General features: G+C 55.6%; 1 protein-coding gene across 1 annotated transcript in view; it reads right to left on the reverse strand.

Moving 5' to 3' along the window:
• The window catches only part of MGAT5B (alpha-1,6-mannosylglycoprotein 6-beta-N-acetylglucosaminyltransferase B), a 66427-nt gene extending 40490 nt beyond the window's left edge, over positions 1-25937 (reverse strand). The window contains exons 1-7 of the mRNA XM_052658242.1: positions 25870-25937; positions 21924-22036; positions 18007-18108; positions 12597-12744; positions 2139-2254; positions 1568-1641; positions 417-587 (exon numbers count right to left, since the gene is read on the reverse strand). Of these exons, the coding sequence (XP_052514202.1) occupies positions 417-587; positions 1568-1641; positions 2139-2254; positions 12597-12744; positions 18007-18108; positions 21924-22036; positions 25870-25937 (792 nt within the window). The remainder of the gene's footprint in view (positions 1-416; positions 588-1567; positions 1642-2138; positions 2255-12596; positions 12745-18006; positions 18109-21923; positions 22037-25869) is intronic.
• Positions 25938-27740: the final 1803 nt, after the last annotated feature.

Below are 27740 nucleotides of genomic sequence, written 5' to 3' on the forward strand. Positions count from 1 at the left end.
GCTCCAAGGGCAGAGAAGCCAGGCTGCCTTTCAGCGGAGCCAGAGTATCTGTATGCCTTAACGAAGTTAACTCAGCTCTCCAGACCTCAGATCTGTCATCTGTTAAATAAGACTGTGTAAGGACTGCTGCGAGATTTAAGTACAAATAAAGTGTCTGGCACACAGGAAGCCTTCAATGAGTGACAGCTATTATTACTATTATTCCAGTCCATTAAGGGAGGTGCCTCCAGGGCCCCAGCCTGCCCCTCAAGTAGTTTCAGCTTTGCAGCATTCCGCAGGAGTTGGGACGGGCACCCGCAGGCTGGCAGGCCGGGACCAGCCCACCCACCAGGCAGGGCCAGCTGGCCTTATCTTACCCAGGGGCAAAGTGTCCCCTGCTGTCCCCCAAGCATAACCCAGCCACCTCCCACGCCTACCTGGACCTTGGGGAGGGGCTTGGGAGCCCTCCGGGTGGCCGTCTGGTTCCTCCAGGGCAGCGGGGGGCAGAACCACTCGACCTCACTGAGGTAGATGAGGAAGGAGCACTCGGTCCCATCCACCCCGAAGAAGGCGTAGCAAGGGTCAGAGGTCCAGCGGGCGCGCATCCACTGTGGAGAGGGCCAGCCTGCACCAGGGGGCCAGCACAGTCCCTCGTGTGCCCTCGGGACCCCCTTGTGTGCATGTCCTTGGGGACCCCGAGGTCCCCCAGGAGAGGGTCCCTGGAGCCCATCCTAAAGGTGCAGCAAGGCCAGAAGCAAAGAGAGACTGGATGGACCAGGGTCCTAGGACCTAGCCCTGTGTCTCGGCCGCTGAGAAACTCAGGGAAGGCCAGACTGGACCACCACCCCCCAGGCCCAGAAAGAGAAGGACCCAGCAGGAATGAGGCCAGGTCAGGACACATGCGGTCAAACAGTGGAGGTGCAGCAGCTGCAGGCCTGGCGGGCCCCCATCATTTGTTCTCCATCCACAACCAAGAGTCAGGTTCGGCTGATGCCAAGGTCAGGGGGCAGGGCTGCGGCCAGGCCAGGACTCATCCACAGTGGCCCCCACGTGGTCCCCAAGAAGGGGTCTGCAGTGCCACTGCGCCCCACTCAGGGATTTCAGCACCAGTGAGGGGCTGGCTTTTATGCCTGTGAACTGGCTCCCCAGACAGACTCCATGCAACCGGGGGTGGTGCCGGAGGGGGGTGTTGCTCTGGGCAGGGGGGATGGATTCTCTCAGTCCAGCTGGGCTAGAAAGGATGGGGAGAGAGAATGAGGTCCACTCCTTGTGTGAAATTGTTGGGAATCGGACTGCTGGGGGTGGCATATGTATATTTAATAGCTTGTCTGCTGTAAGACAGTACCGAAAACCCCAAAACATGACCCGTTCTGGGAAATTCAGTTGGTGCGCCAGGCAGAGAAGCAGTTCCTCTGTGGCTGGCCTCTGCTAGCTAGTGGCAGTGTGAGGGTCCGGAGCCTGGGCAGAGAGCCCCTCGGTGGTGGATATTGCTGCTAGCAGAGCCCCAGAGCTAATCTTGGCCATAGCCCCCGCGGAGGGGCCTGCTTCTCCTGGTCACCCCACCCCAACCCTCAGCCCCAGGCCTCACCTCCACCTTCCCTGAGCAGTCAGGGAACTTGGGGTCACTGGGCGCCTCACACTGGTCCCGCCGGCCTTCAGACACTGCAGGGAGAGAAGGCCAGCTTGCTGAGGACCTGGGTCCGGAAAGGAGCCCGGCAGAGAAACCACAAGGCGGGTGGGAAGGGGAAGCGTGGGCACACACACTGCCCTTGACCTGAGTTTTCTTCCCTGAAAGGCCACCTGCCAGGGGTGGCCTGGGCCTGAATTGCCCCCTCTGCCACCGTGCCCACCCTCCTTAGGCATTCAGGCTAATGAGGAGCTGGCCTGAATGCTTAAAGACCAGTTCTCTGGAGGGGCAGACCTCAGGTACACATCTGAATGTACTCCCGACTTCTTGAGAGGGGCTTCCCAGCCTGACGAAGCCCCCACATCAGAGGAATGGAGGGGCCACCCAGGGATGGTGGGGTCACCCCACTGAGAGCCCAAGGCAGGACCCCCAGGAGTCAGAGGAGCTGCTGCAGGGAGAAATCAGACCCCACCCCAGACTCCCACCACCCTGTACTCTGTCCTGGAGGTCTCAAGGCGCCCCCGGCCCCCACCCTTGCTGTGCAGGAGCAGGCTGTGGCGCAGGATCTGGTCCACCTTCACAGCAATGTCCGAGACGTTCTGAGCGATGGCCTGGATCCGCTCCATGAGGCCAGTCCCGGCAGGGAGCCTAAGAGGGAGAAGCCAGGGTGAGCCTGTGGAGATGCCATCCCAGGGGGCAGGGGGAGGAGGGCCCAGCCTTCCTACAAAGGACTGCAGGGCCCCCAGCACCCAAACGCCAACCTGCGCTGAACGGAAATGCAGCAACCGATAGTCAGGCCAGGAAATGGGGCCGCTGCTGTCTCAGCCTGGGTCGATAGAGCTCGCTAACTAACCATCAACATGCCCACCTGGCACACCTCTGGGAAAACCCACACCTGCAGGTGCCAGGCCAAGGTCAGCGCTCGGGCTGACATGGGGAGAGGAATTTCCTTCAAGAGCCTGGACAGGATGTGTTTGGGGACCCCCAGGTGATGGAGGCCCTTTTCCTGGGCTCAGCCGGCCGCCTTGAGTCTTTTTCTCTATTTTTCTCCCAGGGGGAGGGCTGTATCTTGCCAAAATAAATTCCACACAAAGTAGCCTGGGGACTTACCAACTATTAAAACCTCTAGTAAAATTATTGCTGGATTCCCAAGAATGAATTCTCCCAGGACCCTAAACGAGTTCACTGCCACAACATCACAGGCCTCCGACTCACCATCAACACTGGCACTGCCTTAATTTTTGGAGAATTTATTCCCTGGTGTTGATCACCACTCCTCTCTAGAGGAGTTTATTAGATATCAGATGCAGTATTTATTTCACAGCAAAAACTTCTATTGAGACAGATTCCACTCGGCTGGCACGTGGGGCTCACAGCAAGGAGGGCTCTGGGGGCCCCCCTCCAGAAGGCCGCTTCCTTTTTTCTGAAGACAGTAATTCCATTCCCTTTGATTTTCACCACTTCCTCTGGCTTTGCAGGCCAAGTTTAAGCTCCGTTTATCCCTTTACAAGGACTGGGTCTTCCTTGCCGCACATAATAAGAACTACAGGAAGGAGGATTTTCCCAAGCTGGGCTCCTCTGGGATCTTCAAACCCCACCTTCCACCGGAAAAGGCACAGTGCTGCCCCTCCTACCCGCCCCCTTAGGCCACCCTCCCCCCACCGTGTTCCTTTTCTAAAACGTTGGCTGTGCTGGGTCCTCACTGCGAAGCGCAGGCTCAGGAGTTGCGGTGCTCAGGCTTCTTCGGTTGTGGTGTGTGTGCTTAGTTGCCCCTTGACATGTGGAATCTTAGTTCCCCAGCCAGGGGTCAAACCCATGTCCCCTGCACTGGAAAGTGGACTCTTTTTCTGGGGGGGAGGCTGTGTTGGGGTCTTCACTGCTACATGGCTTTTCTCTAGTTGCCGCAAGTGGGGCTATTCTCTAGTTCGTGCGCTTGGACTTCTCACTACGGCGGCTTCTCTTCTTGCGGGGCACGGGCTCAAGGGCGTGCGGGGTTCAGCAGGTGTGGTTCCTGGGCTCCAGAGCACAGGCTCAGTAGTCGTGGTGCTCGGGCTTAGTTGCTCTGCGGCTCGTGGGATCTTCCCGGACCAGGGATACAACCTGTGCCTCCTGTATTGGCAGGCGGATTCTTAAGCAGTGGATCACCAGGGAAGCCCTGGGAGGCGGATTCTTAACCACTGGATCACCAGGGAAGCCCTAGAAGGTGGATTCTTAACCACCGGGTCACCAGGGAAGTCCTCCCTGCTCCACTTTAAGGAGAGGAAGGGCGTGGGGACAAAAGGCAGAGGCGGCAGGAAGCGGGGGAGACAAGCCCTCCACACACACCTGTGCACACACATGTACACCGTGTGCACATATGTACACAGGCAGCCCAGTCCACGCTCTCCAAACCCTCCTGGAAAATGGCATAGCCTTTCATTCACTTCCGGTGGCTGCTGTAACGAATGAGCACAGACTGGGGGCTTAGCGCAGTACAGACGTCTTCTCTCACACCCCGGGCACCAGAAGTCTGCAGTCAAGGTGTCAGCAGGTTTGCTTCCCCCTGGAGGCTCTGGGGGAACACCTGCCCTAGCTTCTGGGGTGCCAGCGGTGGTCTGTCTCTGTCTGTCCTCTGCCTCCTTCTGTGTGCGTCCAGAGTTCCTCTTCTTAAAGGAACACCAGGCACTGGATTAGGGCCCACCCTGATCCAGTATGACCTCATCTTAATTTGACTGCATCTACCAAAACCCTATTTCTGAACAAGATCATATTCATAGGTACCATATCCACAGGCCCAGCCTTTATCCTGCTGCTTCTTTCATGGAAGATGAAGAGCAGATGGGGGAGTGGGGAGCCTTTGACTCCTCGTGCTTCTGGGTCCACATTATTTGGAGACTTATTGGAGGGCTTCCCAGGTGGCATCAGTGGTAAAGAACCCTCCTGCCAATGCAGGAGACATAAGAGACATGGGTTCAATCCCTGGATCAGGAAGATCCTCTGGAGGAGGGCATGGCAACCCAGTCCAGTATTCTTTGCCTGGAGAATCCCATGGACAGAGGAGCCTGGCAAGCTACAGTTCATGGGGTCACAAAGAATCAAACACAACTGAAGTGACTTAGCATGCAGGCATCGGACTGAGAAAGGATCTCAGAGTCAGAGGTCCTGGATTCAAATCCTGGTTCCACTGGAGAGCTGTGTGACTTTGGGCAAGTAACCTAACCTCTCTGAGCCCCAGGGTTAGCTCATATAAAGTCTGAATAATTTTAGCTCCCTCACAGAGTGATGAACTGCAAGGATTAGACATGAAGTTGACTGTCAAGGGCTCAGTATACAGTAAGTGCTCAATAAATGCTTGAGACGCTCCCACTCCCTACCTCCAGGAGTCACCCCATCCTTGAGAGGAAGTCTCATAAGTTTAACTACAGAGCAAAGGACTTCACTTTTGGGGAGATTCAGCAATTTTCATACGATAAGCATTTTTTTTTTTTTGCATAAAACATATCACCAGCCTGGGCTTTAAAACAGCGCAGATGGCATCTGTCTGATTTAACAAGTTCAACTTGTTCAAAACAGAATTACTTGGCGTCGCTATTATTATACTGGACTTAGCATTTGCACAGCACTTTCTATTTTCAAATAATATAGGATTAGGCTTCTTTCCCTGGGAAGTTTTTTTTTTTAATGACAACAAAAGTAGATGTTGTGAGACTTCAAACCACAGCACATCTGTGACCTGGGAAATGCTTCTGTGGAAAAGAAAAGGGGGGGGGTGGATTGGGGACAAGGTGTACAGCTGCCCACCGCTGACAGTGTTGTCACCGTGGGATTGGGGTGGTGGCAGGGCTGGCTTCTCCATCAGGCCAGGGTGGTGCACTGTCAGGGCCCACAGTGCTTTTAGGGGTCCACAAAAATGTTTCCATTCCCCTAAACATCAGGAAAAAATTGTAGGTCAGGAAAAGATTTTAATATGTAATGTTACTATAAGCATATTTATGCCAATGCAGTCATAAAATATAATTTTGCTATTGGTTAAATATGCTCAGGCATAAGTGGCTTCCTGGAGCCAGCCGCCCTCCAAGGCTGACCCTGGTGCTGCCAACCTCTGAGCACTGGCCCAGGGTCCCCTGAAGAAGCAACCAACACCACAGGCCACCTACCGATCTCAGGACCCTCTGCCCCTCCACCACTCAGAGCCAGGAGCCAGAGGCCAGAACGGAGCAGGGAACTCTGGCTCCAGCCGGCAGCCACTTCCCCCCAGGACACCGGCTCCAGGCATCACCTCCCATCAGGCCAGGTCCCCAGAAGGCCCCCTTGAGTCTCAGCCCCTCCTCCCAGCCTCATGAGGCCATTACTGATTCCAGTTCTCAGTCCCCTGGCCTCAGCACAAGCGCTCCAGGAAGCCGCAGGAAGGAGGTTTAATCTTGAGTTCCACCCATGATTTATGAGGGTTGCATTCAATTAATGAGATATTGATTTCTGAGCAGCTGGCCAGCGTGCTTGCTGGGAGTTGTTATTTTATTATAAAACTGATTGCTTTCCTTTTAAAACAGAGAGACCCGCGTTCACAGGTGCCTGAAGACACATGTACCAAAATACAAACGCTGCAGCAGAAACGCGAGCGCCACGAACAGGAGACGGGTTCTCTCCAGGCCTGTCTCTCTGTCTACCTCTCACACACACCACACGGAACGCAGGAAACCCCCAGCCCTGATGTCCAGTCTTCCCTGCATTTTTTTACTGCTCTCCTCCTCTGCTCACCCCTCTTCACTCCCATCAGAGGTCTGATGCCATCAGAGTGCTCCCAGCACGTGATCAAGGACCCGCCTGCCCCTCCCTGGTTAACGGCAGAGAGGACGCCTTCTCTCCTGCCCTGAGAAATACATACACACATACATGCACATGTATGTATCAGAAAGACAGGATAGCTAGATGATAGATAGACAGATAGAGAGTCTTCCCAATGTTGATAGGGACAGAGCTGGAGTTGGGCTGTTGTTTCATCACTTGGGGAAGGGACTGGTACCCCATTGGTGGGGCAAAGCCAGACTGTGGGAACACAGCCCCTATCCCCACCCCAGAGCCCAGTGTTCCCCTGGAGGATTTTCTTTTCTAACATCTCACATGTCTTACTTAGGGCTTCCCAAGCTGGCACTAGTGGTAAAGAACCCGCCTGCCAGTGCAGGAGATGTGAGACACAGGTTCGATCCCTGGATTGGGAAGACCCCTTAGAGGAGGGCATGGCAACCTACTTCAGAATTCTTGCCTGGAGAATCCCATGGACAGAGGAGCCTGGCGGGCTACAGTCCACGGGGTCGCAAGAGTCAGACAGGACTGAAGCGACTCAATACACACTCGTGTTTATTTCAGACACACTGATATCCCACTATACATGCCTTGCTTCTTGTCTCTTTTACTTAGACTGTGTGATGAGTAAAAACATTGCCAGCCATTAAATATTTTAAATGTAATTTTAGTGGTTACATTTTATTCCATCATGTGTGTCCATACCGTATTGACCTTTTCCCCACTGATTTCTTTTTTAATATTTACTTTTATTTCTTATATTAATTTGGCTGGGCCAGGTCTTAATTGCAGCAGGCAGGATCTTTAGCTGCAGCCTGTAGGGTCTAGTTTCCCCGACCAGGGATCAAACCCCGGCTCCCCTGCATTGGGAGCTCTCGGACTCTTAACCACTGAACCACCAGGGAAATCCCAATAGTAGGACTCTGAAGAATCTTAAAAGTACATGTGTCTATTTGGCTGCATCCTTAGTGATAAAAATCTTATAATTAAAACATATTTCCCAGTTTGATAAGTTAAATAGTTCCTTAAGCGTGGGATTGTTATCAATAATGAAGGAGAATTATTTGTTCTGTTACATGTTCTTTTGCCTCAAATTCTGCTTTGTTTGGTATAAATATTGCCGTGTTCACTTTCTTTCCGTTTGTGTGTCCTGGATACATTTCCTTTTATTTTTAATTTCTGAGTCACTGGTTTGGAGGCCTGTCTTACAAATGGCATACAGTGGGATGCTGAGAACCTTTGTCCCTGTTAGGGATGTTTAACCCTTCACATTTATGTCACATTTGACAGATGTCTGCCCTGGAGTGACTCTCTCAACCAGTCACCAACATCTCCCCCCACCCCCATATCAGTCCAGCTTCCCCCAGCCCAGAGGCCACACTCCCAGATCTGTCGTGTTAGGAAGGGGCTAATCCAGAGGCTGGACCCAGCACAGGGCCTATGAGAAGTGGGGCATGTCCTTTAAAACTGCGCCCCAAGTCATCTTAACTGGTCGCGTGTCCCCTGTCCTACACCCCGCCCCCACACACAGAAGCTACACTCCTGGCACTTGGCCCCTCCAGCACAGCGATGGCCGAGAATGTCTAGAGGCTTCGTATTCTTATCATTAATTTACTTCTTTATTTGGCTGCACCGGGCCTTGGTGGTGGCGTACGGGATCTTTGATCTTGGTCTTCACCGAGGTGTGCGGGACCTTTAGTGGCGTGTGGGATCTAGCTCTCTGACCAGGGATGGAACCTGGGCTCCCTGCTTCAGGAACCCAGAGGCTTAGCCCCTGGATGGCCAGGGAAGCCCTCAGGAGCATTTTTGAGTTGTTAAATAAAGCTTTAAAAAAATTGGGGGGAAAAAAATAAAACTTCAACTCCTTACTCACAGATGATAATTCTGATGGATCTTCCTTCCTGCTGTCCCTTCTCCACAGGGAGGGGTTGCTGGCTCCCTCCTCCTAAGGAGTTCTGACACTCTTTGAGGACAAGAACGCTGACTTCCGCCTTCTGGGTTTCCTCCATCCATTCCCGACACCCCAGCCCAGAGCCTGCACCCGGTAGGCACTCGACAAATACAGACTGGCTCGAACGCAGAGAGCCTGAAATCTCAGCTGTCTTTGCCACTGCAGAGAGGCCTTGTAGAAAATTCAGAGATCACTATTTGGTTTTAGGATACATAATACGATGCCATTTGCAATAAATCGGCAAATAAACCTGAATTGTGTTTTCCTAGGCTGAATAAAGTGAATTTGCTTTTCCTAAGGATATACCAGCCATGAGTGGGAGGCACAGCCGAGAAGCTTCCAAAGGGCAGAAGAGGGGCAGTGGAGGTTGTTCTTTTTGAAGCCACAGATAATTGCAAAATGAGAAATCCAAGTGCAGATAACTGAGAGTTTGCTGGAAACACAGCGGCAACAGGGTTCTCACCTGCCAGCTCCATGCTGGACAATCCAGAGTGGGGTCAGGGTGGGGAGAGGACTGCAGTGTTCATGCCCATGGGAAGGGTGAGCAGGCAGCCTCCGCGTGCCCTAGACACACCCACCGCTTCGCTCCCTGAAGCCAGAAGCAACAGTGTCCCTGAAATTTATGGCTCTGCCTGTGGGGTTTGATGGGCTCTGCTGGTCATGATGGATTGTTGCTATTTCCTGGGATGAAGCTGGAGCGGGTGGAGATGAAGGGCAGAGCAGGGGAGGGAGGGCGGGCTGGGACGGGAAGAAATGGGAGAGACACTGAGTGTGCTGGCGGTAGCGCTCCCAGCCCAGGAGGCAGGCCCAGCAGCCCAGGAGCACTTGGCCCTCTGCTCTCACCCTGGTGAACAGACCAGTGTGGACAGAGGCTGCTGGATCTGCAGCCTGGGCAGGGGGGAGCACAGCTGGGAAAGTGGAAAGGATGAGAGGTGGGGCGAGGGGCTAAATCAGAGCGGACACAGCAGCAGCAGAGAGGGTCACCCTGTGCACACAGAGAAGAAGCAGCCTCAGACCCCAGGGGGAGTCCAGGGGTGCCCAGCACCTTTGCCTCCATCTCCCGTCTCTGCCCCCTGGAGGAGGGCATGCCAACCCACTCTAGTATTCTTGCCTGGAGAATCCATGGACAGAGGAGCCTGGCAGGCTACAGTCCATGGGGTCGCAAAGAGTCGGAAATGACTTAGTGACTAAACCATCACCACCTGTCTCTGCCCCAGCCCCTCTCTTCCCCTCTCACACCCCCCTCATCCAGAGACACCCCTCAGCTCTAAGAATAGGGTCCCAACGCCACCTGCCATCACTGACAAAGCTCTAGGCCACCTGCCCACTGCCCTCTCCCAGCCCCCACCACTCGGCCAGGTGGACCTTCACACTGGTTTCTTTCCTTCAAGACATCAAGCTTGGGACTTCCCTGATGGTCCAGTGACTAAGACTCCACACTCCCAATGCAGGGGCCTGGGGTTCAACCCCTGGTCAGGGAACTGGATCCCATATGCTGCAACTAAAGGTCCCAAATGCGGCAACTAAGACCTGGAGTGGCCAAACAAATAAATATTTTTTAAAAGATACCAAACCTGCTCCTTCCCCAGGCCCTTTGCACTTGCTGTTCTCTCTGCCTCAAATTCTCTACCCCCAGCTCCTCACATAGTTGGCTCTTCCCGCTCATTCAGAATTGAGCTCACATATCACCCACTCCCATGGGCCTTAACAGACCACCCTGTTTGAATAGCCTCTTTCCCAGTCATCTGCTTTCTCATGCTTAGAGCTTGGCTTAGGATTGCTACATCATCTCATTTCGTTCTTTTTCTCAGTTACTGTCTGTCTTCCCCACAGGAATGGGGACAAGGCTCATTGCTGTGTCCCCAGCATCGGGAGCAGTGCCTGGCGCTTCAATGGTGCCAAGACGTATTTCAGGAGCAGAGAGATCTCTAGTTTCTTCTATCAGAAGCTCAGTCTCTGGAGAGCCACAGCACGTAACCAGGGACCCCGACTTCCCAAGGGGGAAGAGCTCCCACCAGGAGCCGGGCATTCTGCCGAGCTCCTCATACCCACCACTGCGTTTAATCCCAGGCTCTAGAACTGTAATTTTATTTATTAATTAATTAATTTTTATTAGAGCATAGTTGCTTTACAGTGTTGTGTCAGTTTCTGCTGTACAACAAGGTCAACCAGTTATACCTTCTCTTCTTTGGATTTCCTTCCCGTTTAGATCACTTAGGACATTGACTAGAGCTCCCAGCACTTTACAGTAGGTTCTCATTAGTTATCTATTTTATACACAGAATCAATAGTGTATATATGTCGATCCCAGTCTCCCAATTCATCCCCCTCCCTACCCACCCGCCCCCCGACCCCCGGTGCCCCTCTCTGTTCTCTACATCCAGTAATGTAATTTTAGCGCCTACATTTCCCAAAACAAAAAAATCAGAGCAAAGTTCTCACGAAGGATTTGTGTCTCCTGAACCGCGAATTATTACTAATTGATATGAAAATTCTTGCAAAGGGATAAACACAGACCCCCCAGAAAATGCATATTTAATGAACGGCCACCAAGAGCTCGGTATTTAGAGATGGGCTTCCGGTGGGGCCAGCGGACCTGAGCCCGGAGCCAGGCCCAGCTCCCCAGCAGTTGTGCCACTGTGAGCAAGCTCCTAAACACCGCTGTGCCTCCGTTTCCTCCTCTACAGGATTAAAGCCCCCGTAAGGCACTGTGGGATTGACGAGCTCTCGGCAGCAACACGATACGGTGAGCTGTGAGTAAATGTCACGCATTAAGAGGACTGGGCTGTGCTTAGTCAGTCAGTCGTGTCCAGCTCTTCGCAACTCCATGGACTGTAGCCTGCCAGGCCCCTCTGTCCATGGGGCTTGTTGCCATGCCCTCCTCCAGGGGATCTTCCCAACCCAGGGACCAAACCCAAGTTTCCCACATTGCAGGCGGATTCTTTACCATCTGAGTCACCAGGGAAACCTTCATGAGGACAGGGATGATGATACTGGCCGGCCTGACTGGTCACCCAGAACATGCAGTCACAGAAGTCTGCTGAAGTAGGGACCCAGGGCCAGCTGTCCAGCCCAGGCAGCCTATGGGGCCGAGGATCCCCCACCAGACCGAAGGAGTGGGCTGTGCTTCAGGCTCCCCAGGCTGGGACCCCTCAGGGACTAGCACTCACCTCTGATCTTACCCAATCCCAAACTTCAGAAATGGCTTCGGCTTTCACATACCACACATTGGCTGAGGTATAGCTTTTCCCACAAATTGTCCATAAGTGTGGATTTCAAACACATTTTTCAGCAGCAGAACACTTTTAGCAAATCACATTGGCTGAGGTATAGCTTCTCCCAAATTGTGTAAAAGTGTGGGTTTCAAACTAATTTTTTAGCAGTTAGAACATATTGGGGCTTCCCTGGTGGCTTAGATGCTGAAGAATCTGCCTGCAATGCAGGAGACCTGGGTTCAACCCCTGGGTTGGGAAGGTCCGGTAGAGATGGGAACGGCAACCCACTCCAATATTCTTGCCTGGAGAATCCCATGGACAGAGAAGCCTGGTGGGCTACAGTCCAGGGGGTCACAAGGGTCGGACACGACTTAGTGACTAACAGTTTCACTTTCAGAACACAATGAGCAGCTCCAGCTCATCAAGAGCCCAGTATCTATTAATAAAAGGTCAAGTGCAGCTTGTCCCCTGGGATTGGTGGGGTCGCAGCCTCGTCTCCTCCACATCTGAGTCTGGGGGCCAGGACTCCCAGCTGGGCCAGCCCTGGCTTCATGCCCCCTCATTCTCAGGGGATCAGGAGAACCTCACACCTCAGACCACCACCTCGGTTCCCAGGGACAGGCAGAGCACATGGGGCTGCCGCACAAACCCTAAGGGAACTCTGCATATTGTGGCCTCAGCAGAGGAATATTTAGAATGCATAAACCAGGCAATTCTTCTTGCAAAGATGGCTCAGGTCCATGGGAGGAAGACAGATGACCACTGAGGCCATTGCATCCCACGTCAGTCACACATGCTGGTCAACATGGACAGAGCTCAAAATTGTCACAGATAACGTACAACAGGAAGCCATTTAGGGAAGATTTGCAAAAACCACACACTTTGCATTTACTCTGTGTGTGTGTGTGTGTGTGTGTGTATAAAATGCATTCTGAGGTGGTATCCCCGGCCCCATCCCTGGTATAGTGGGTACCACTCCTCCCCGATTCCAGGTGCCCCTCCCTCACTCCAGGAGCCCCTCCAACTTCTGGGTCCCCCTCACCTGTCCAGGGCAAAACGCCCCTCAGCGGCAGCCCGATGTAGCTCACTGCTGTTCTCCAGCCTGGCCAGCGTGTCCATGCGCTTCACCATCAGCTCCAGCAGGTCACTCATCTTGCGGAGGACACCACGGGACTCCGGCCCACCCATCACTGCAGGCAGAGGGGGTGCACAGTCAGGCATGGCCCAGGCAGCCCCGAGGCTACCTGAGACCACATGGTGTCTGGTCGGGGGTGGCTCAGACCCCAGCCCCACTTCCTTCTTTTCAGAAAGAGGAGGGATGTATGGCAAAAACCATCACAATATTGTAAAGTAATTATCCTCCAATTAAAATAAATAAATAATTTTTTTTAAAAAAAGGAAAGAGAAGGAGCCAGGAGAGTGAGCCTGCCCCACCCCCACCCCTGCAGGATAGGGATCCAGAGAGCCCTGGGCCCACCCTGCTCCCTACCAGCTGTGTGACACTGGGGTAATCTTTTAACCTCTCTGAGCCTCGGTTTTCATCTTCTACAAAATCGAACTTTAGACATACTCTCAGGCCTGTGAGATGACAGGGAAGGCCCAGTAGTGGGACAGGAACCCCAAAGACCCTCAACAACAAGTTCCAAACAGAACTCGAGGATCAGGGTTTCTAAAAGTACGGTCAACCACCCAGCCACAGCTGAACCTCCTGGCCAGGTGAAGTCTAGACTCCTGGGCCCTCGTGTAGATCTGCTGATCCAGATCTGTAGGGGCTGGGGCCCCAGACTCTGATTCTGCTTACTCCTCACGTGATTCAGATGCACAAGAGAGGCTGCGAGCCTGTGTTCAAAGAGGTGGGGGCCCTGGCCACCTCTTTTCCCCATCCACTCCCCCAGACCCTACTCTAGAAAACCAGCATGAACGTGTCCTCTCAAGCCAGCCCTTGGGTTCCCAGAGATCAACTCCAGGGTTGAGGGGCCAGGAGACCTCGTGAAGAATAAAATTAAATGAAAATGAAGTGCTTCAACCAAGATCTCGTTAACCAGCCTGAGACTTTCCACAATTTCCCATCTAATCATTCCTGATCATTAGCACCACACCTGTCAGCATGGGACAGCAGCCCTCACCTTCCATTTTAATTAAATTTTGTGAAGGTTTTAAATGGCCCCTCCAAACCATCTATCGGTACTCGGTTCCAGGCATGACAGCCCCCATCAAGGCTGCCTGCAAACCTTAGCGGCCAGGCTCTGAATCTCTGTTACCAACTGACCTGGGTCCATAGAGACCCAGATGCTCCCGGGGATTCCCTAGGCTGTTGGTGGAGGGCAGGTTGTCAGGGGGCACCTTGGGTGGGGATCCCCAGAATCAGACCCCCCAGATAAAGGTTTGAGGGCAGGGCATTATGGAGAAGTGAGCCAGGGAAGGGGAGACAGACCAGAGAGGGCATGTCATTACCCTGGGGAAACCAGGTGGTGCAGAAGCAGCCTCACAGTTCTCTCCCTGCGGGGGCAAGGGGGCCAAGCATGTATACACCACCTCCCGCCAGTCACTGCTTGAGGGCTGCTCCCCAAGACAGCCATGATCTGGTACTTTCCATGGGGTGGTAGTGTCGGCTCCAGAATGTGACGGGATTCTCTGAGGGCTGAGCACCATTAGCATCCGCTTCTCAAGAAAGCCAGGGTCAGGGCCCGGTGGACTCAGAGGGGCTGGAGTGGACACCTGGGCTCTCACCTGCCTCTGACAGCAACCTGGGGCTATGCAGCCAAGGGCATCATCGTAATATTCTCAGCCTCAGTGTCCCCAGTTCAAGGCAATAAACGTTAGGTTTCATCTGCAACCCAAGTTCAAGGTGCCAGGATGCAGGCAAGAGGGATCACAGCCAGCCACAGGGAACCAGAGGCAGAGACAAGAAGTCGAGTGGGGAGGGGGTCAGGAAGGGGCCAGTCTCCTCTGCTCCATGCTTGGGACTGAGCCAAAGGGGGACCTAGAGAGGCTAGCTGTCACCCAGGCTACTTGTGACATTTCCACTGTGCCTGTCCCTGTATCCCCTGGTGCCAGGCCCATTCCAGTGGCTGCGGCCACCTTCTCATACCAAGTCACCTTCTGGCTGGGTGCCCCTGCTTGCTGAGCCAGCATGAGCCTAGAGGGAGGCCTTTGGGGGCTGGGGCCTGCAGGTTACTCAGAGAGCCTCAGTCCCTGGCTCCAAATAAAGAGCGAGCATGAATGATGGGGGAAGGACTGGGGAGCAGAGGAGAGACATGAAGAGGGGTTGGGTGCTGGAAAAACAGCATCAGAAAGAAGGAAGAAGACAGTCTCCACTCCTCCCCACCTAAGTAGCTGAAAGAGCTGATGGTCTCCCCACCTTCCCCTCTCAGAAAACTGGGTGGATTTTTCCACTGGGATCAGGAAATTTCACTGTAATGTTTGATGAAGCAAAGTGAGGTCTCTCCCACCACTCAGCCCCTCCCCGCTTACTCATGGCCTCAATCAGTTAGTCCCTCAGCGAGCAAGATATAAATAGCTCCTTCTCTCTTTCAACTCCACAGAGTTGGGGACATTTGACTCTTTGAAAGTACTCTCATCCAGAGACCTCCCACCCAAGCCTGTCATCCAAATGCAATACCTCACTTTCAACCAGTGCTTGGAGCACAGAGTAAAACAAGAGGGGAGTTTCCATCATTTCAGCTAGTCACCCATCAGATGACTGAACCTGGAGCTGCTTTGCACAGGCCCATGGGAGCCACCCATGTTCAGGGTTACCCGACGGATGTCCTGGACTTGCGCAGTGCACAACCTGGCTGGCCTTCCTGGGCTGCCCTGACTGCTCAGAGCAGGGGCTGAGTGGCCCCTTCCCCAAAAGAGTCAGATGAAAACTGGAAAGTGAGACCACGGCTGGGAACACTCTCAAGCTAGAGCCTGTTATCTGAGGCCGTGCACTCCGGCCCATCTGGACCACAGAGCTTGGGCGGCAGCTGGAACCTGCAGACACAGCACTCCAGCAATACTGAGCCACGTCACAGCTCCTGGGGCCGTGTGGCGTTCCCTGGAACGCCTCGGGCCTGCCACCTGCCCTGTCACACTGCTGCCCTCTCTCCAGGCTCATCCCAAGTGTCCTTTTCCCCTCGGAGCTCACTGTCTGCACCCCTCCCAACAGCTCACTGACAATGCCTACCCCGCCCCCACCCCATTACAAAAGCTGCGAAACAGCTGATGGAGCCAATAACTGCAAGGGTTGAAAGAGTCAGACGGAGCTGGACCAAGCCTGGGGGGCAGCACCAGGTCCCAGGAAAGGCCTGGAGTCATCCAGACCTGCTTGTCCCCCCAGATGGTGGGGGGAGGGGACAGGTCACTTGCCTTCTCCGGGCCTCAGTGTCCCCTCTAGTAAAATGAGAGGGTCTGAGTCTAGAGGCTAAGACTCCTATTCCATCTCTTCCCCTAGCTGCCTCCAGAGAAATGGAGGTAATGGGAAAGAAAAGACGGTTCCTATAAAAGCCTGCAGAATCTCCTTAGGGAGAGAGCTCTGCTTTGTTTTGCTAAATCCCTGGGTGGGCCAGAGCATCATCTTGATGCCCAGAGCAATGAGACAGAGAGAAAGAGAAATGACTCTGCATATTGAACTAGGAAGACTGGAGTTTCCCAGCCCAGCCTGGGAGACCAGGAGAGAGGACAAGGCCTGGGGACATGGGCAGAAGGCAGGACAATGGCTCAGAGGGGCTGGACAGGACGGGGATGCTCCATTGCCAAAGGGATGACCCATGGAGAAGGGTTTCAGGGGGCTGTAAAAGGCAGGGGTCCAAGAGAGAATTGTCATCTGCTCACTGTGTTGAGCAGTGGTCCGAGCCCCACCCCAAAATCCCCCCAACCCGTGTGTGAGAGTTTAGGGGTAAGGGGTGTCCTTCCCAATAGGTCAGTGTGGGAGACACCCAGGAGGATAATTCAGTAGAAGCAGATCAGAGCAAGAGGTGTCCAAGGAGACAGACATAAGCCCCCTAGAGTCCTTGGAGATACCTGAGGGTTCTGGATTGCCCTTCATATGAAGGACGAAGACATCCTTCTTTAAAATTGTCAACAGAGGGACCTCCTTGGTGATCCAGTGGTTAGGACTCTGTGCTTCCACTGCAGGGGACACGGGTTTGATCCCTGGTCGGGCAACTAAGATTCAGCATGCCACGCGGCATGGCCACAAAAACAAAAAAAATGTCAACAGAGTGACTCCAGAAGACCAGAGGGCTTTTAAACTGGCTCTAAGGAGACAGAGTCCCCTCTCGGATGAGTCTGAAGGCCACCTCCAGCAGACTGGATGAAGACCACAAGATACCCTCCCAGCACCTGGGGCTCGAGCACCTACTCTGAGCATCTAGATCCCCACCCATCGCTTCCGAGGAGCTCCAGGGCACTAAGCACGTCTTCTGCCCTGCAGGAGGCAGGGGCAGGTCCCAGGAGGGAAACAGGCCAAGCAAACAGTCAGTCAGGCCGGCAGGCCCTGCCATGCGACATGCTCCCTGGATGCCGCCAGCCGGGACTGCAGGCAGAGCAGGCTCCCGACGCGCCTTGCCCCGGGTCACCTGCCTCCTCTCAGCATCCGTCAAATTGAAATGTATTTAATGTGAGGTCCCTGGCGACACATCTCAGAAGTCACACGTGTTCCCTCCATATTTCCACATCAATAAGGAAAGCCGAGATGCTGAGAGATGCAAAGGGGCCTCACATTTACCGACGAGTGTGCTTCATTACCCACCGAGGCCCCATCCCTCCCCGATGTGTGCTCTATCTTTCTCCTTCCTGTCCGCCCTTGTCCCCTTTCTCCTCCCCACCCCCACCCTTTGCCACTGGTTCCTGAAAACTGAAGGAGCCCCCACCTCGCTAGATGGAAGAGACCTCCCAAGCACTTGACATGGGAGCCGTGACTTGGTGCTTGTGCAGCTGGAGAAGGGCACACATTTATCTCTCTGCACACAGCCACCGAGGAAACCAGCTGGGGCCACGGGAGCTCCAGGCAGTGTGAGGGACAAGGGCAGGCCCTGGCACACCCACCCATCGCCAGCCTCTGAGAAGAGAAGCTCCGTTAGCACCGAGACCCTGGGCCAGAGACAGCTACAGAGCAAGGCACTATGACTCTGATATTGAAGTGAAGTCGCTCAGTCGTGTCCAACTCTGCGACCCCATGGACTATAGCCTACCAGGCTCCATCCATAAGATTTTCCAGGCAAGAATACTGGAGTGAGTTGCCATCTCCTTCTCCAGAGGATCTTCCTGACTCAGGGATCGAACCCTGGTCTCCTGCATTGCAGGCAGGCAGACACTTTACCGTCTGAGCCACCAGGGAAGCCTCTGATATTCCCCAGGTTCAAATCCTGGCTGGGGCCAGTCCACTGGGAGATCTCCGGGCACACACAAGCAGCTGAATCAAGCACTTCCAGCCTGCAGCCCTGTCCCCGGAGATGGCCTCTGACCTCTACTTCCAGATGAGATGGCGAGCCAGGAACAGCCACATGGACCCCGAGGGAATCTGCAGAGACCTTGGGCGAGAGGCCTCAGACACAAGTTCAAGTCCTCTGTCATGAGAAGGGAAGCAAGTTCCTCTTAAGACAAAAGGAGGCGACAAAGAGGAATTGGGGTGTGAAGTGAGGACTGGAGAAGTGAAAGCCGCTCAGTTGTGTCCGACTCTTTGCGACGCCATGGACTATACAGTCTATGGAATTCTCCAGGCCAGAATACTGGAGTGGGTAGCCCTTCCCTTCTCCAAGGGGTCTTCCCAACCCAGGGATCAAATCCAGGTCTCCTGCACTGCAGGCAGATTCTTTACCAGCTGAGCCACCAGGGACACCCTGAGGACTAGAGAGGGAGCATTGAAAAAAAAAAAAAAAATCCTCCCACCAAGTGGGGCCCAACCACAGCAAGAGGGAATTAGGTTAGCCCTCCTCCTGGGTCCAAGTCTCTTCTGCTCAGCCTCCTGCTTCCCTGCATGTGAGGATGAGTGTGCAGAATAGAGAATGAGATGTCCTTCACACTTCTCTCCCCAAACTGGAGAACTTCGTCACAGAATAGGAACTGGCCCCCAGGGGAACCCAGAGCCTCCCCAGGGAGAGGCAGTGGAAGGCTCCCTTGCCTTTAGGGAAAACCCTGCACCCTGCCCCTCCCCCAGTCATGTCCTCGTGGGGACGCACTCCCCTCACAGGCTTGACAGGCGAGAAGACAGGTCACCTCCCTATTTGTGCTCAGATGGTGTTATTGACCAGAGGAGGGCTTTTCTAAGTTATTTTTTCTATTTTTTTTTCTAACCCCGAGTGGGCTTCCTTCTTCTAGTTCTGCCTTGGGCCTGCACAGATCCTCAGAAAAAACACTATCTAACCCCCAGCCCCCACCATGACTTCGCTCCCCAGACCCCTTCCAACCGTCCCCTATTTCCAACCCATCCTTCCCCGGGCAGCTCCTGGATAGACTGGCTGGCACCTCTTAGGTTGTCTGCGGGGCCTCTCTAAGCCCAGGGTCTCCTTTGAGGCGACATGTTTTACAGAATCAGGATTCTAAACCCCCAACGCAAACTTGGGACTCTTCTGAGTCCCTGCTATGGGTCTCCCCAGGCAAATCAGCTCAAACCAAGGGCGTGAAAGACACTGAGGGGACAATGGGACCTGGGATGTGAACTGGGTCAGGATCACCTCCCTGGGGTTCCCAGAGGCCCCCGTCCTGGTCCAGCTCCCCTCCCAGCCTTTCCTTCCACATTCCAGGCAGGAATTTCCCAGCCCAGGGGGCCTGGGAGGTGTGAAAAGACTTGGATACACTTGGGTCTGAGAACTGGTGTCACAACACAGAGAAGGCCTGCAGCTCCAGCCCCAGTGGACCCGACAGAAATGCCCATGTGTATCCACCACAGACACGTGCTGGAACGCTCATAGCAGCGCAATTCAGGAACGTCCCAAGCTGGAAACAGCCCAGGGTCCGCCCCGGGGCAGAATGGATAAATACATTGTGTCATAGTCACACAATGGATGCTGCGCAGTGTCGGCAACCACTCGCCAGGAGAGGGGAGAATCTTACAAATGCAATATGGAGAGAAAAAAGGCGCAGGCAACCGAACACCTGCCAGAGGGTGCCATCCTCATAAAGTCCGAAGGCGACGCTCCTCTGTGTTATTAGATGTCAGGTCCCGGCGTCCGCGGGGAAGTGGAAAGTGGAAGGAAGCCTGAGGGTGCTTCTGGGGACAGATGATGCTCTGTCTCTGGATCTAGGTTGCTGAGTGCCTAGACAGGTTCAGTTTCTGAATACTATACTCTGATAGAAAAGGGCTTCCCTGGTGGCTCAGATGGTAAAAAATCCACCTGCAGTGTGGGAAATCTAGGTTCGATTCCTGGGTCTGGAAGATTCCCAGGAGGAGGGCATGGCAACCCACTCCGTATCCTTGCCTGGAGACTCCCCATGGACAGAGGAGCCTGGCAGGCTACAGTCCATGGGCCGCAGAGAGTCAGACACGACTGAAGCGACTAAGCACACACTCAGCACATACTCTGATGGAAAGTTTAAACATGTGCAACACACACACACACACACACACACACACATGCACACGCCTCTAGTCTAACTGAGGGACCCTGGGCAAGTCCTCTCCCCTTGGTAGCTCTGCTCTCCCCTTAGACACAAGATCTAGGTTGGAGCTGGGCCCCTTCTCCCCATGCCGGGCAAAAGTGCATAGTACAGAGCAGAGCAAGACCCCCCAAGCCCTGGTCCTCTGAGCGCTGCCAGGATGGGGCCACCATCAGGGCAATGAGCACACCCATACGCCCCTCCTCCAGCCCCTGATTCCCACCTCCTGGATCCCTGACCTTTCAGAGGTCAGTTTGCCCAAGGCCCGGTGGCAGCCCACCCAAACAGACACACCCCCTTGCCTGGGGTGGCCCCCAGGTAGCCTGAACATCGCTCCTTATACCCCACCCCCGACTCTCAACCTCCCCCTACCCGTCCCCAAGCTACTCCTCATGGGCACCTGCACAACTGCCTCACCCCCTCCTCAAATCTCAATCCTCAGGAGTCTCCCACGCAGAGCTTCCAAGTCCTAGCACCTCCTTAGTCCTCTTCCCTAAACATCCTCTCCTGCGTCTCAGACTCAGTACATCCCGTAAATGTTTGCGGAGCTCACACTCTCTGCCAGAAGCTGCTCAAGACCCTTCATCTATGTTATCTTCATGCCCCCTCATGCAATCATGGGGAGGTGGGCATTGTTAGCCCCATTTACCAGAGGAGAAGATGGAGGCTCAAAGAGACCGAGGGACCTCCATGAATCAGAGAAGGGGCAGATTCATTTACATTCAGGTTTGAATGACTAATAAATGTGAAATTCCTGCTGGGAGATTTTTGCAAGTTTAGAGAAGTGCATGTTAAACTGAAGGGATGAATCTAAACAGGAGACACCAGATGGCAGAGTAAGTGCCCCTTAGAGCACCCACCCCAGACAACAACCCCTCCTGCTGGAGGGTTTATCCATCACTGGGAAGAGGGGAGTCAGAAAGATGAGGCCTGGGGATTTGAGAAGGTGGATGTCAAACAAAGACTTCCCGGGGAGTGGGGGGAAGGGGAGAGTCCACAGAGCAGCCCCCTGAACAGCTCCAGAAACCCCCCCCTTGCCTCAGTTTCCCCAATATGTCCCTCCTTCCCACAGTTATTGGGAGAGCCCCCATGACACACCAAGCAGGACTTTCTGAACCGCTCTCCATTCTTCCTTGAGCAGGATGGAGAGGGGCAGGACCCACCTTCAGGAGGAGGTCTCCCAGACCATCACCCGGTCACACGCCGTGCCATGTGAGCTCATCCAATCTGACCCCTGAAAACAGTCACGCCTCTCCTTCTCCGCAAGTGAGTTAAGTGACCTGGCCAACGGCACAAAGCTGGTAGGTGATGAACCAGGTACAAACCAAGCCCATCTGGTCCCCAGAGCCCACGCTCTGAACCTCCATTCCCCTGCCTCACAAGTATCACGTGGGCAGGGACGAAGAACCACAGAGCTTGGAGATAAGACACATGAGCCCACGGCCAGTCTTGCCTGTGCTGTGGCCGCAGCCTGGGCCAAAGGGGCAGACGGCATGTGTCTCAGAGAGACCAGGGTCATATCCAGAGACCCCAAACTGCCCCACTAGTGGAGCAACACAGGCAGCCCCTTGTGATGCTGGGGAGCTCCTGGCTCAAAGGCCCTTCCTGACCTGAGAACCTGGGCCAGAAGGAGGCTGATGAGTATAGCCAGGTCAAGAGCTAAAGTCCCGACCACTCACACATCCACCAAGGTGGCCAAACCCCCAAGAGAGAGCCCCAGAAAGACTCCTGCAGGGTGAGGCTCAAAGGACCCCAAACCCCTACACCTCTTTTCCCACCAAGATACCTTCTGTGCGGATGGTGAAGGGGGAGTCCCCCGGGCGCCGGGCAGAGAACTGGCCTCCCAGAGACGTCATCAGGAAGCAGAGAGAGAAGAAGCCGATGCCCAGGACAAAAAGCCTGCGGAGAGCAATAGGGCGGGTCAGCACACGCACTCTGATGCCGTAAGGGCTTCCTACGAATGAATGAGTGAGGAAGGGATGGATAAACGGAGGAGTAAAAGATCAGGGGGCTGAGCTCCCGGGCCAGTAGGTCTCCCATCACACAGGATAAAGAGAGCTGGACTAAGAGAAGTGACCATGAGCCACACACAAAAAACCACGAAGGACACTGAGGCACACAAGGTGTGAGGTCGGGCAGCTCCTGGCCTGCAGACAGAAGCTGGGCCCTTGACAGCAGAGGGCCTCACAGTGTGGTCCCCAGGCCAGCAGCATCAGCATCAGCTTGGACTCATTAGAAATGCTCATTCTTGGGCCCCAGTCCCCAGCTTAGGGAATCACACACTTTGGGAGGGGGATAAACAGAAGGAGAGGCGTGACTCTTTTCAGGGGTCAGATTGGATGAGCTCACGTGGCACGGGGTGTGACCGGGTGATGAACAGGTTCTCCTGATCATCCAGATACACACTCAAGTTTGAGGACCACTGCTATAGCTGAAGACAGCAGAACCCAGTGCCAGTTAGAGGGCAAGTAATTGGTCCAGACAAAACCCACCTGGATCCCATCAGTCACCTGGAACACGGTCAGCTCCTGTGCACACAGGCCTTGCTGCTGCAACCAGTCATGAGCTCGCTTGAACACTGCCTTGTCATGTTCAGGGTGGGGGTAGGGGTGGAGGGGAGGCGCCCGTTACTACCAGATGGTAACGTCTAGAAGGGCAGCGTCATGTGGCCGCCCTCTGTGTCCAGACTCTCCCTAACCCACAGCTTCACCAGGCAGGCACATGGGAGCTTGCACCACGGACTGGTCAGAGTAAGTCAACCCCTGTGTAAAGAGTGTCACACAAGTGTGTGCTGTCACAGTGTTCCGGGGAGTTGATCAAAACACAACTGTTTATACTTCAACACGTAGCACTTGATTATATGCCAAGTGGCACTAGGGAATCTCCGGGGGACACCCAGCAGGGAAACCACTGTCACATCTGGCCCCAGGCTCCTGCTGCTCCTATGCTACATTCTGGGCCAATCCGGCCTTAGGGCAGCAGAGGTGGAAGCTGTTCTGGCACCTTGACTCTATTTGAGGACTTGCCGAGCTGGCAGAGCTGAAAGGGGAGCAGCCTCCCTCCAGGTCAGGGTGAAGAACCCCACTTCTGGTGGAGCCAGCCTCACCATGGGGAACCCCACAAGTCACGCCAGAGACCTCCATCCCCCACCTCCACCCCCATCCTCAACCCCACATTTGTTTGTATCTCTGTGCAAGACTTGCTTTATGCATTTTAATCTTCATTATCTGAAACTGGCAGAGCAGTATTTAATTAAAATTTGGTCCATTAAAGAAAACACATAATTGTGGAAGAAAATAAAAGCACAACAAAATTCCCAACCCATATTTAAAGGAAGCCGTTAGAGATTAAATCAGAGAGGGGAGCAGAACAAACCCCAAAGCAGAAATGGAAAAGGGAGCTTCCCCCAGCTCCCTCACCTCCCAGAGACCCCTCACTGAATTCCACCAAGCGTGGGGGTGGCGCTCTGGCCCTTGGATCCCCAAGATGAAGCCAGGCTGGTCTCAGGCTAGCAGTCAGAGGGACCTTGTAGGGGGAGGGTGGTCAGACATTCAAGAAGATCCTGGAGAAAAGCAGTTTGTCCCCACAGCCTGAGGACAAAGATGGGTCTCTCCAAGTTTCTTGTTCCCCACTCCCCCCTCCCCTTCCCCAGCTATGGGGTATTCATATTTAGAACTGGACTGCCAGGGTCCAAAATCCTGCTATGAGAAGGTACCTAGGCCTTTAGCACAGAACCTCAAGCCCCAATACCTCAGCTGCATCTCTCTCTGCCAGACCCCAATCCTGGGGCCATTTACAGTAGATTCAAATTAAGATGATTTTGTCCACCTTTGTATCTATTCAAGCAACATTCCAGAAGCAACTAGGGAGTAAGGACCCTGCCAGAGACTCTGGGAAAACCAACAGGAGCAGTCTGCCCTGCAGGATGAACAAACAGAGGTGATATGGTTGGAAGCTGTAAACGCAACACCACCACCCTCAACCATGTGAAACGGATTTGAAGACTTCACTGGTGGCTGTGGGCCTCTGGGCAGCCTAGGATTACCCTGAGGTGAAATTACATAACCCGAGGGGGAGGGAAGGGGAACCTAGGCAATCCCACCTCTGAATCCTGTTTCTAGGAAAGAGCCACAGAGGCAGGACTCCAGAGGGAAGGAGCTTAAGCGAGCTGGTGCTGTCCATGGTGCTGTGGTCAGCCACCACCTTCAACCGTGCTGCGAAATGTCCAGCCAAGCTGGAGTCAGCGGCTGGGCTTCCCAAGGCCTGGAGGGATAGGCCAGCACTGGGTGGGAGAGACAGGGCTGAGGACTGTCCAGCTGGCTAGGGATTTGAGGATTTCCCTGAAGGAACAAAGTCCTTTCCAGAGATGAGAGCTTCCCACCCTGCTTTGCAGGGGAACTTTAGGGGAGTGGGGGCTTTTGACATGCCCAATCACCTGCCCAAGGCTCTACCCTGGGGACCCCGGTTCTGTAGTCTTTTTGCATGATCCAGCTTGATCCTTGTTGCCCTAAAGGTTGTCTCCTCAACTCTGCACAATAGGCCAGGGTTGGGGGGTGGGAGCAAGGGGTGGAGGCAACCCCGGAGGTGGGAACCACGGTCTCCCCATCTGGAGTGGGGAGCATAGGAGGGGTCCCCCATCTCCGCCTCAGGTCTAGAGTGGAGGGGCTCCAATCCGGCCCCTCCTGCACCCTAAACTTCAGGCATATCTGCCTGTACAGTTCCCACCCTCACAGGCTCCCTCCTGCACTCAAATCCCACTTGTGACCACATCTGGAGTCAGGCCACCCCCTTCTCCGCCCCGGGTCCCGCAGCTCTCTCCGTCGAGACCTCCGCCGTCCAGCCTCTGGATGAGATGACACCCTAATTCTGCTAGGCGCTCATCGCTTAGCCCCCCAACCCTGGCTGCAGGCCCGGCTCCGACAGCACCTGGGAGGAGCCGTAGCTGCCCCGGAACCGCCAGGCTCTGGGGGTCCCTGGGGTGGGACCCGCAGAGCCCAGCCAGCGCCCCAGAGTCCATAGCCCTGCCTGACCTGGACTGCCCAGGTGGGAGTAGGAGGTCGGTCTTGTCTTCCATCCTGCCTCCACGCTCTGGCCACCCCTCCTCCCCACAGTGCCGCCCCTTCCCCAATCTCTCCAAGGCCCGCGATCCGGGATCTAATTCCCAGTAGAAGAGGGTGGGGGGTCTTTGCCACAATCTCGGGGCCCTCTCGTGGGACAGAAGCCCGCACCCCGCCGAGAGAAAAGGAGTGCAAGAAGGAGGCGGGGTCAAAGAGGGTGGCTCGGGCGGAGGGGGTGGGCGGGCCAGGCCGGGTGGGGATGCCACCCCGCTCCGAGCGCTAACTTTGCCGCGGGGATGGGGCCGATCTCGAGGTGGGGAAGGACCGGAGAGGCAGGGAAGGGGCGCCCTGGCTGGGGCAACTTCCCCGGCCCAGGACCACAACATGGGTGATTTCTGCCCCCTTTCCCACCTTCGCACCCCAGTCCTCTCCGAATCTAGACCAAACTCGGTCCACACGGCCCAGAATCACACACCCTCCCCACCCGAACCGGGACCCCAGCTCCATGCCTTTCCCAGCCCCGCTGGCCACCATCAAGGGTGGAAGCACAAACCGCCCCGCTCTGCTACTGGGACACCCTAGGGACAGGCACCCTCGCAGAGACTGACCTCGCCCACCTACCCCGCGCCCCCTTGGAGAAAAAGCCCTCCCCGCGCCAACGGGAAAGAACTTTACCGAAAGGGTCTCAGGGTGACCAGGCATCTTCTGACCATTATCTTCCCATCGGGGTTGACTGTGATCATTGTTCAAACTTGTCCGGGCGAGAAGCCGAGGGCGAGGCCGGCCGGACGGTCCCGAGCTCGGCTCTGGCCACCTCCTGGCAGCGAACCCTCTGCGGGCCGAAGCCGGGCCCGAGCGAGGCGAGGAGGGGGCGCGGGGGCCCGGCGGCTTCGCGGCCCGCGGGGTCGGCGGGGGCTCGGCGGGCAGGGGCCGGGGAGCGGCGCGGCTGCCGGAGGCCGGCGAGGGCGCCTGGCCGGGCCGTCTCTGCGTCTCCGCCCTCCCGCTTCACATTCTGGAGGCCGGGAGGCGGCGCGCCCCCAGACCGCCGGCCGCGCGTCTGCCTGCTCGGGCTCTCTCGCAGGGCGGGACGGCGCCGCGACGCGCAGACGGGCTCCCCGCCGCGGGCGCCCTCATCCCCGCCCGGGCCCGCGCCCTCGGTGCCGGCTAGCGGCGGCCCCGGCCCCGCGCCCCGGCCCCCCGCGCCTCCGCGCCGCGCCGCTTCCCGGCCGCGTACCGCGCCGCGCCCATGGCCCCCGGCGAGGGCGCCCGGCGCCCGCGCTGCCGCCCGCTCTCTCCGCTGCCCGCGCTCGGGTGTCGGGTGTCCAGCCCCGCGCTGCGTTACGCCCGGAGGCGCCGCATTGTTTCCTCGGAGGAGGCGGCCGAGTAGCGGCTGGGGCGGCCCGGGAGCGGCCGCCACGCTTCCTCGGCGCGCCGGCGCCACCTCGTGGCCGCGGCCCAGCGGCGCGCTCTCCTGGCCCGAGGCGGGGCGCCGGGGTGGGAAGGCGGGCGGGCGAGCGGGCGTCCCCGAGCCTCCTTCCAGCCCTGCAACTTCCCCAGGCCCCGCTTTCGGAAGCATGCCGGGTGCCACCAGCTCTGAGGGCCGAGGGCTGCTTCGGGCTCCTGCAGAGCACAGAGGAGGTCAGCGCTAGGAGGAGGTTGCCCCCTTATGCCCGGTGCCAGGGCCCTCCCTCGGGTCGCTGCTCCTGCCTCTGCAGCCACAGGGCTTCTGCATCGGCCCCTTCACACCCACGATTTCGCTTTGCAACCTTCACCCATCCTTTGGCCCTCTCTGGACAGACTGCAGCAGCTCTCCTTTGCTTCCTTTGTTTGAACACGGCCTGTGACACTGAGGCTTTTCCTCTGAGCCCAGAAACAGGGGCAGGTGGGTTGGGTTCTAGTCTCAGACCTTCCGTTAACCAGCGGGTGATACCTGAAAGTCAAGGGGACTCCTCGGTTTCCCTCACCCTGCCCCACCCCACCCCATGGCTCAGCGGTAAAGAATCTACCAGCAATGCAGGAGCCGCAGGAGACACGGGTTCGATCCCTGGGTCAGGAAGATTCCCCTGGAGGAGGAAATGGCAACCCACTCCAGTATTTTTGCCTGGAGAATCCCATGGTCAGAGGAGCCTAGCCAGGCTACAATCCATAGGGTCGCAAAGAGTCTGACACGACTGAAGCGACTTGGCAGGCACACGTGAGGTTCACTAAGGCTCCTTCCAACTCCAGAAAGCATGCGTGGCCTCCCTTCACCCCCACCTACCCTGCTTCCACTTCTTGACCCTGGAGAGGTGTTTGCCTTTGCAGAGAGAGGTCAGTGGCCCCTGTGAGCACCCCGAGCAAGAACCAACCCTGGATCTGAGGATGCTGCTCAAGCAGGAAGGGCACTTGCCAGACCAGCTTGGCCAGCCATAGCCAGGGAAGGCCCAGGCTGGGAAGAGCCCAAGGCCTCAGGCCATGTGAAGAAGGACATGGATGACCCCGAGGGCCTTTCCAGAAGAGGAAACCTCTATATTGGTTCATCCAGTCCTTGTCTGGTCCAACCAGGC

Source organism: Budorcas taxicolor, chromosome 19, assembly GCF_023091745.1.
Source record: "Budorcas taxicolor isolate Tak-1 chromosome 19, Takin1.1, whole genome shotgun sequence".
NCBI classification, from domain to species: domain Eukaryota; kingdom Metazoa; phylum Chordata; class Mammalia; order Artiodactyla; family Bovidae; genus Budorcas; species Budorcas taxicolor.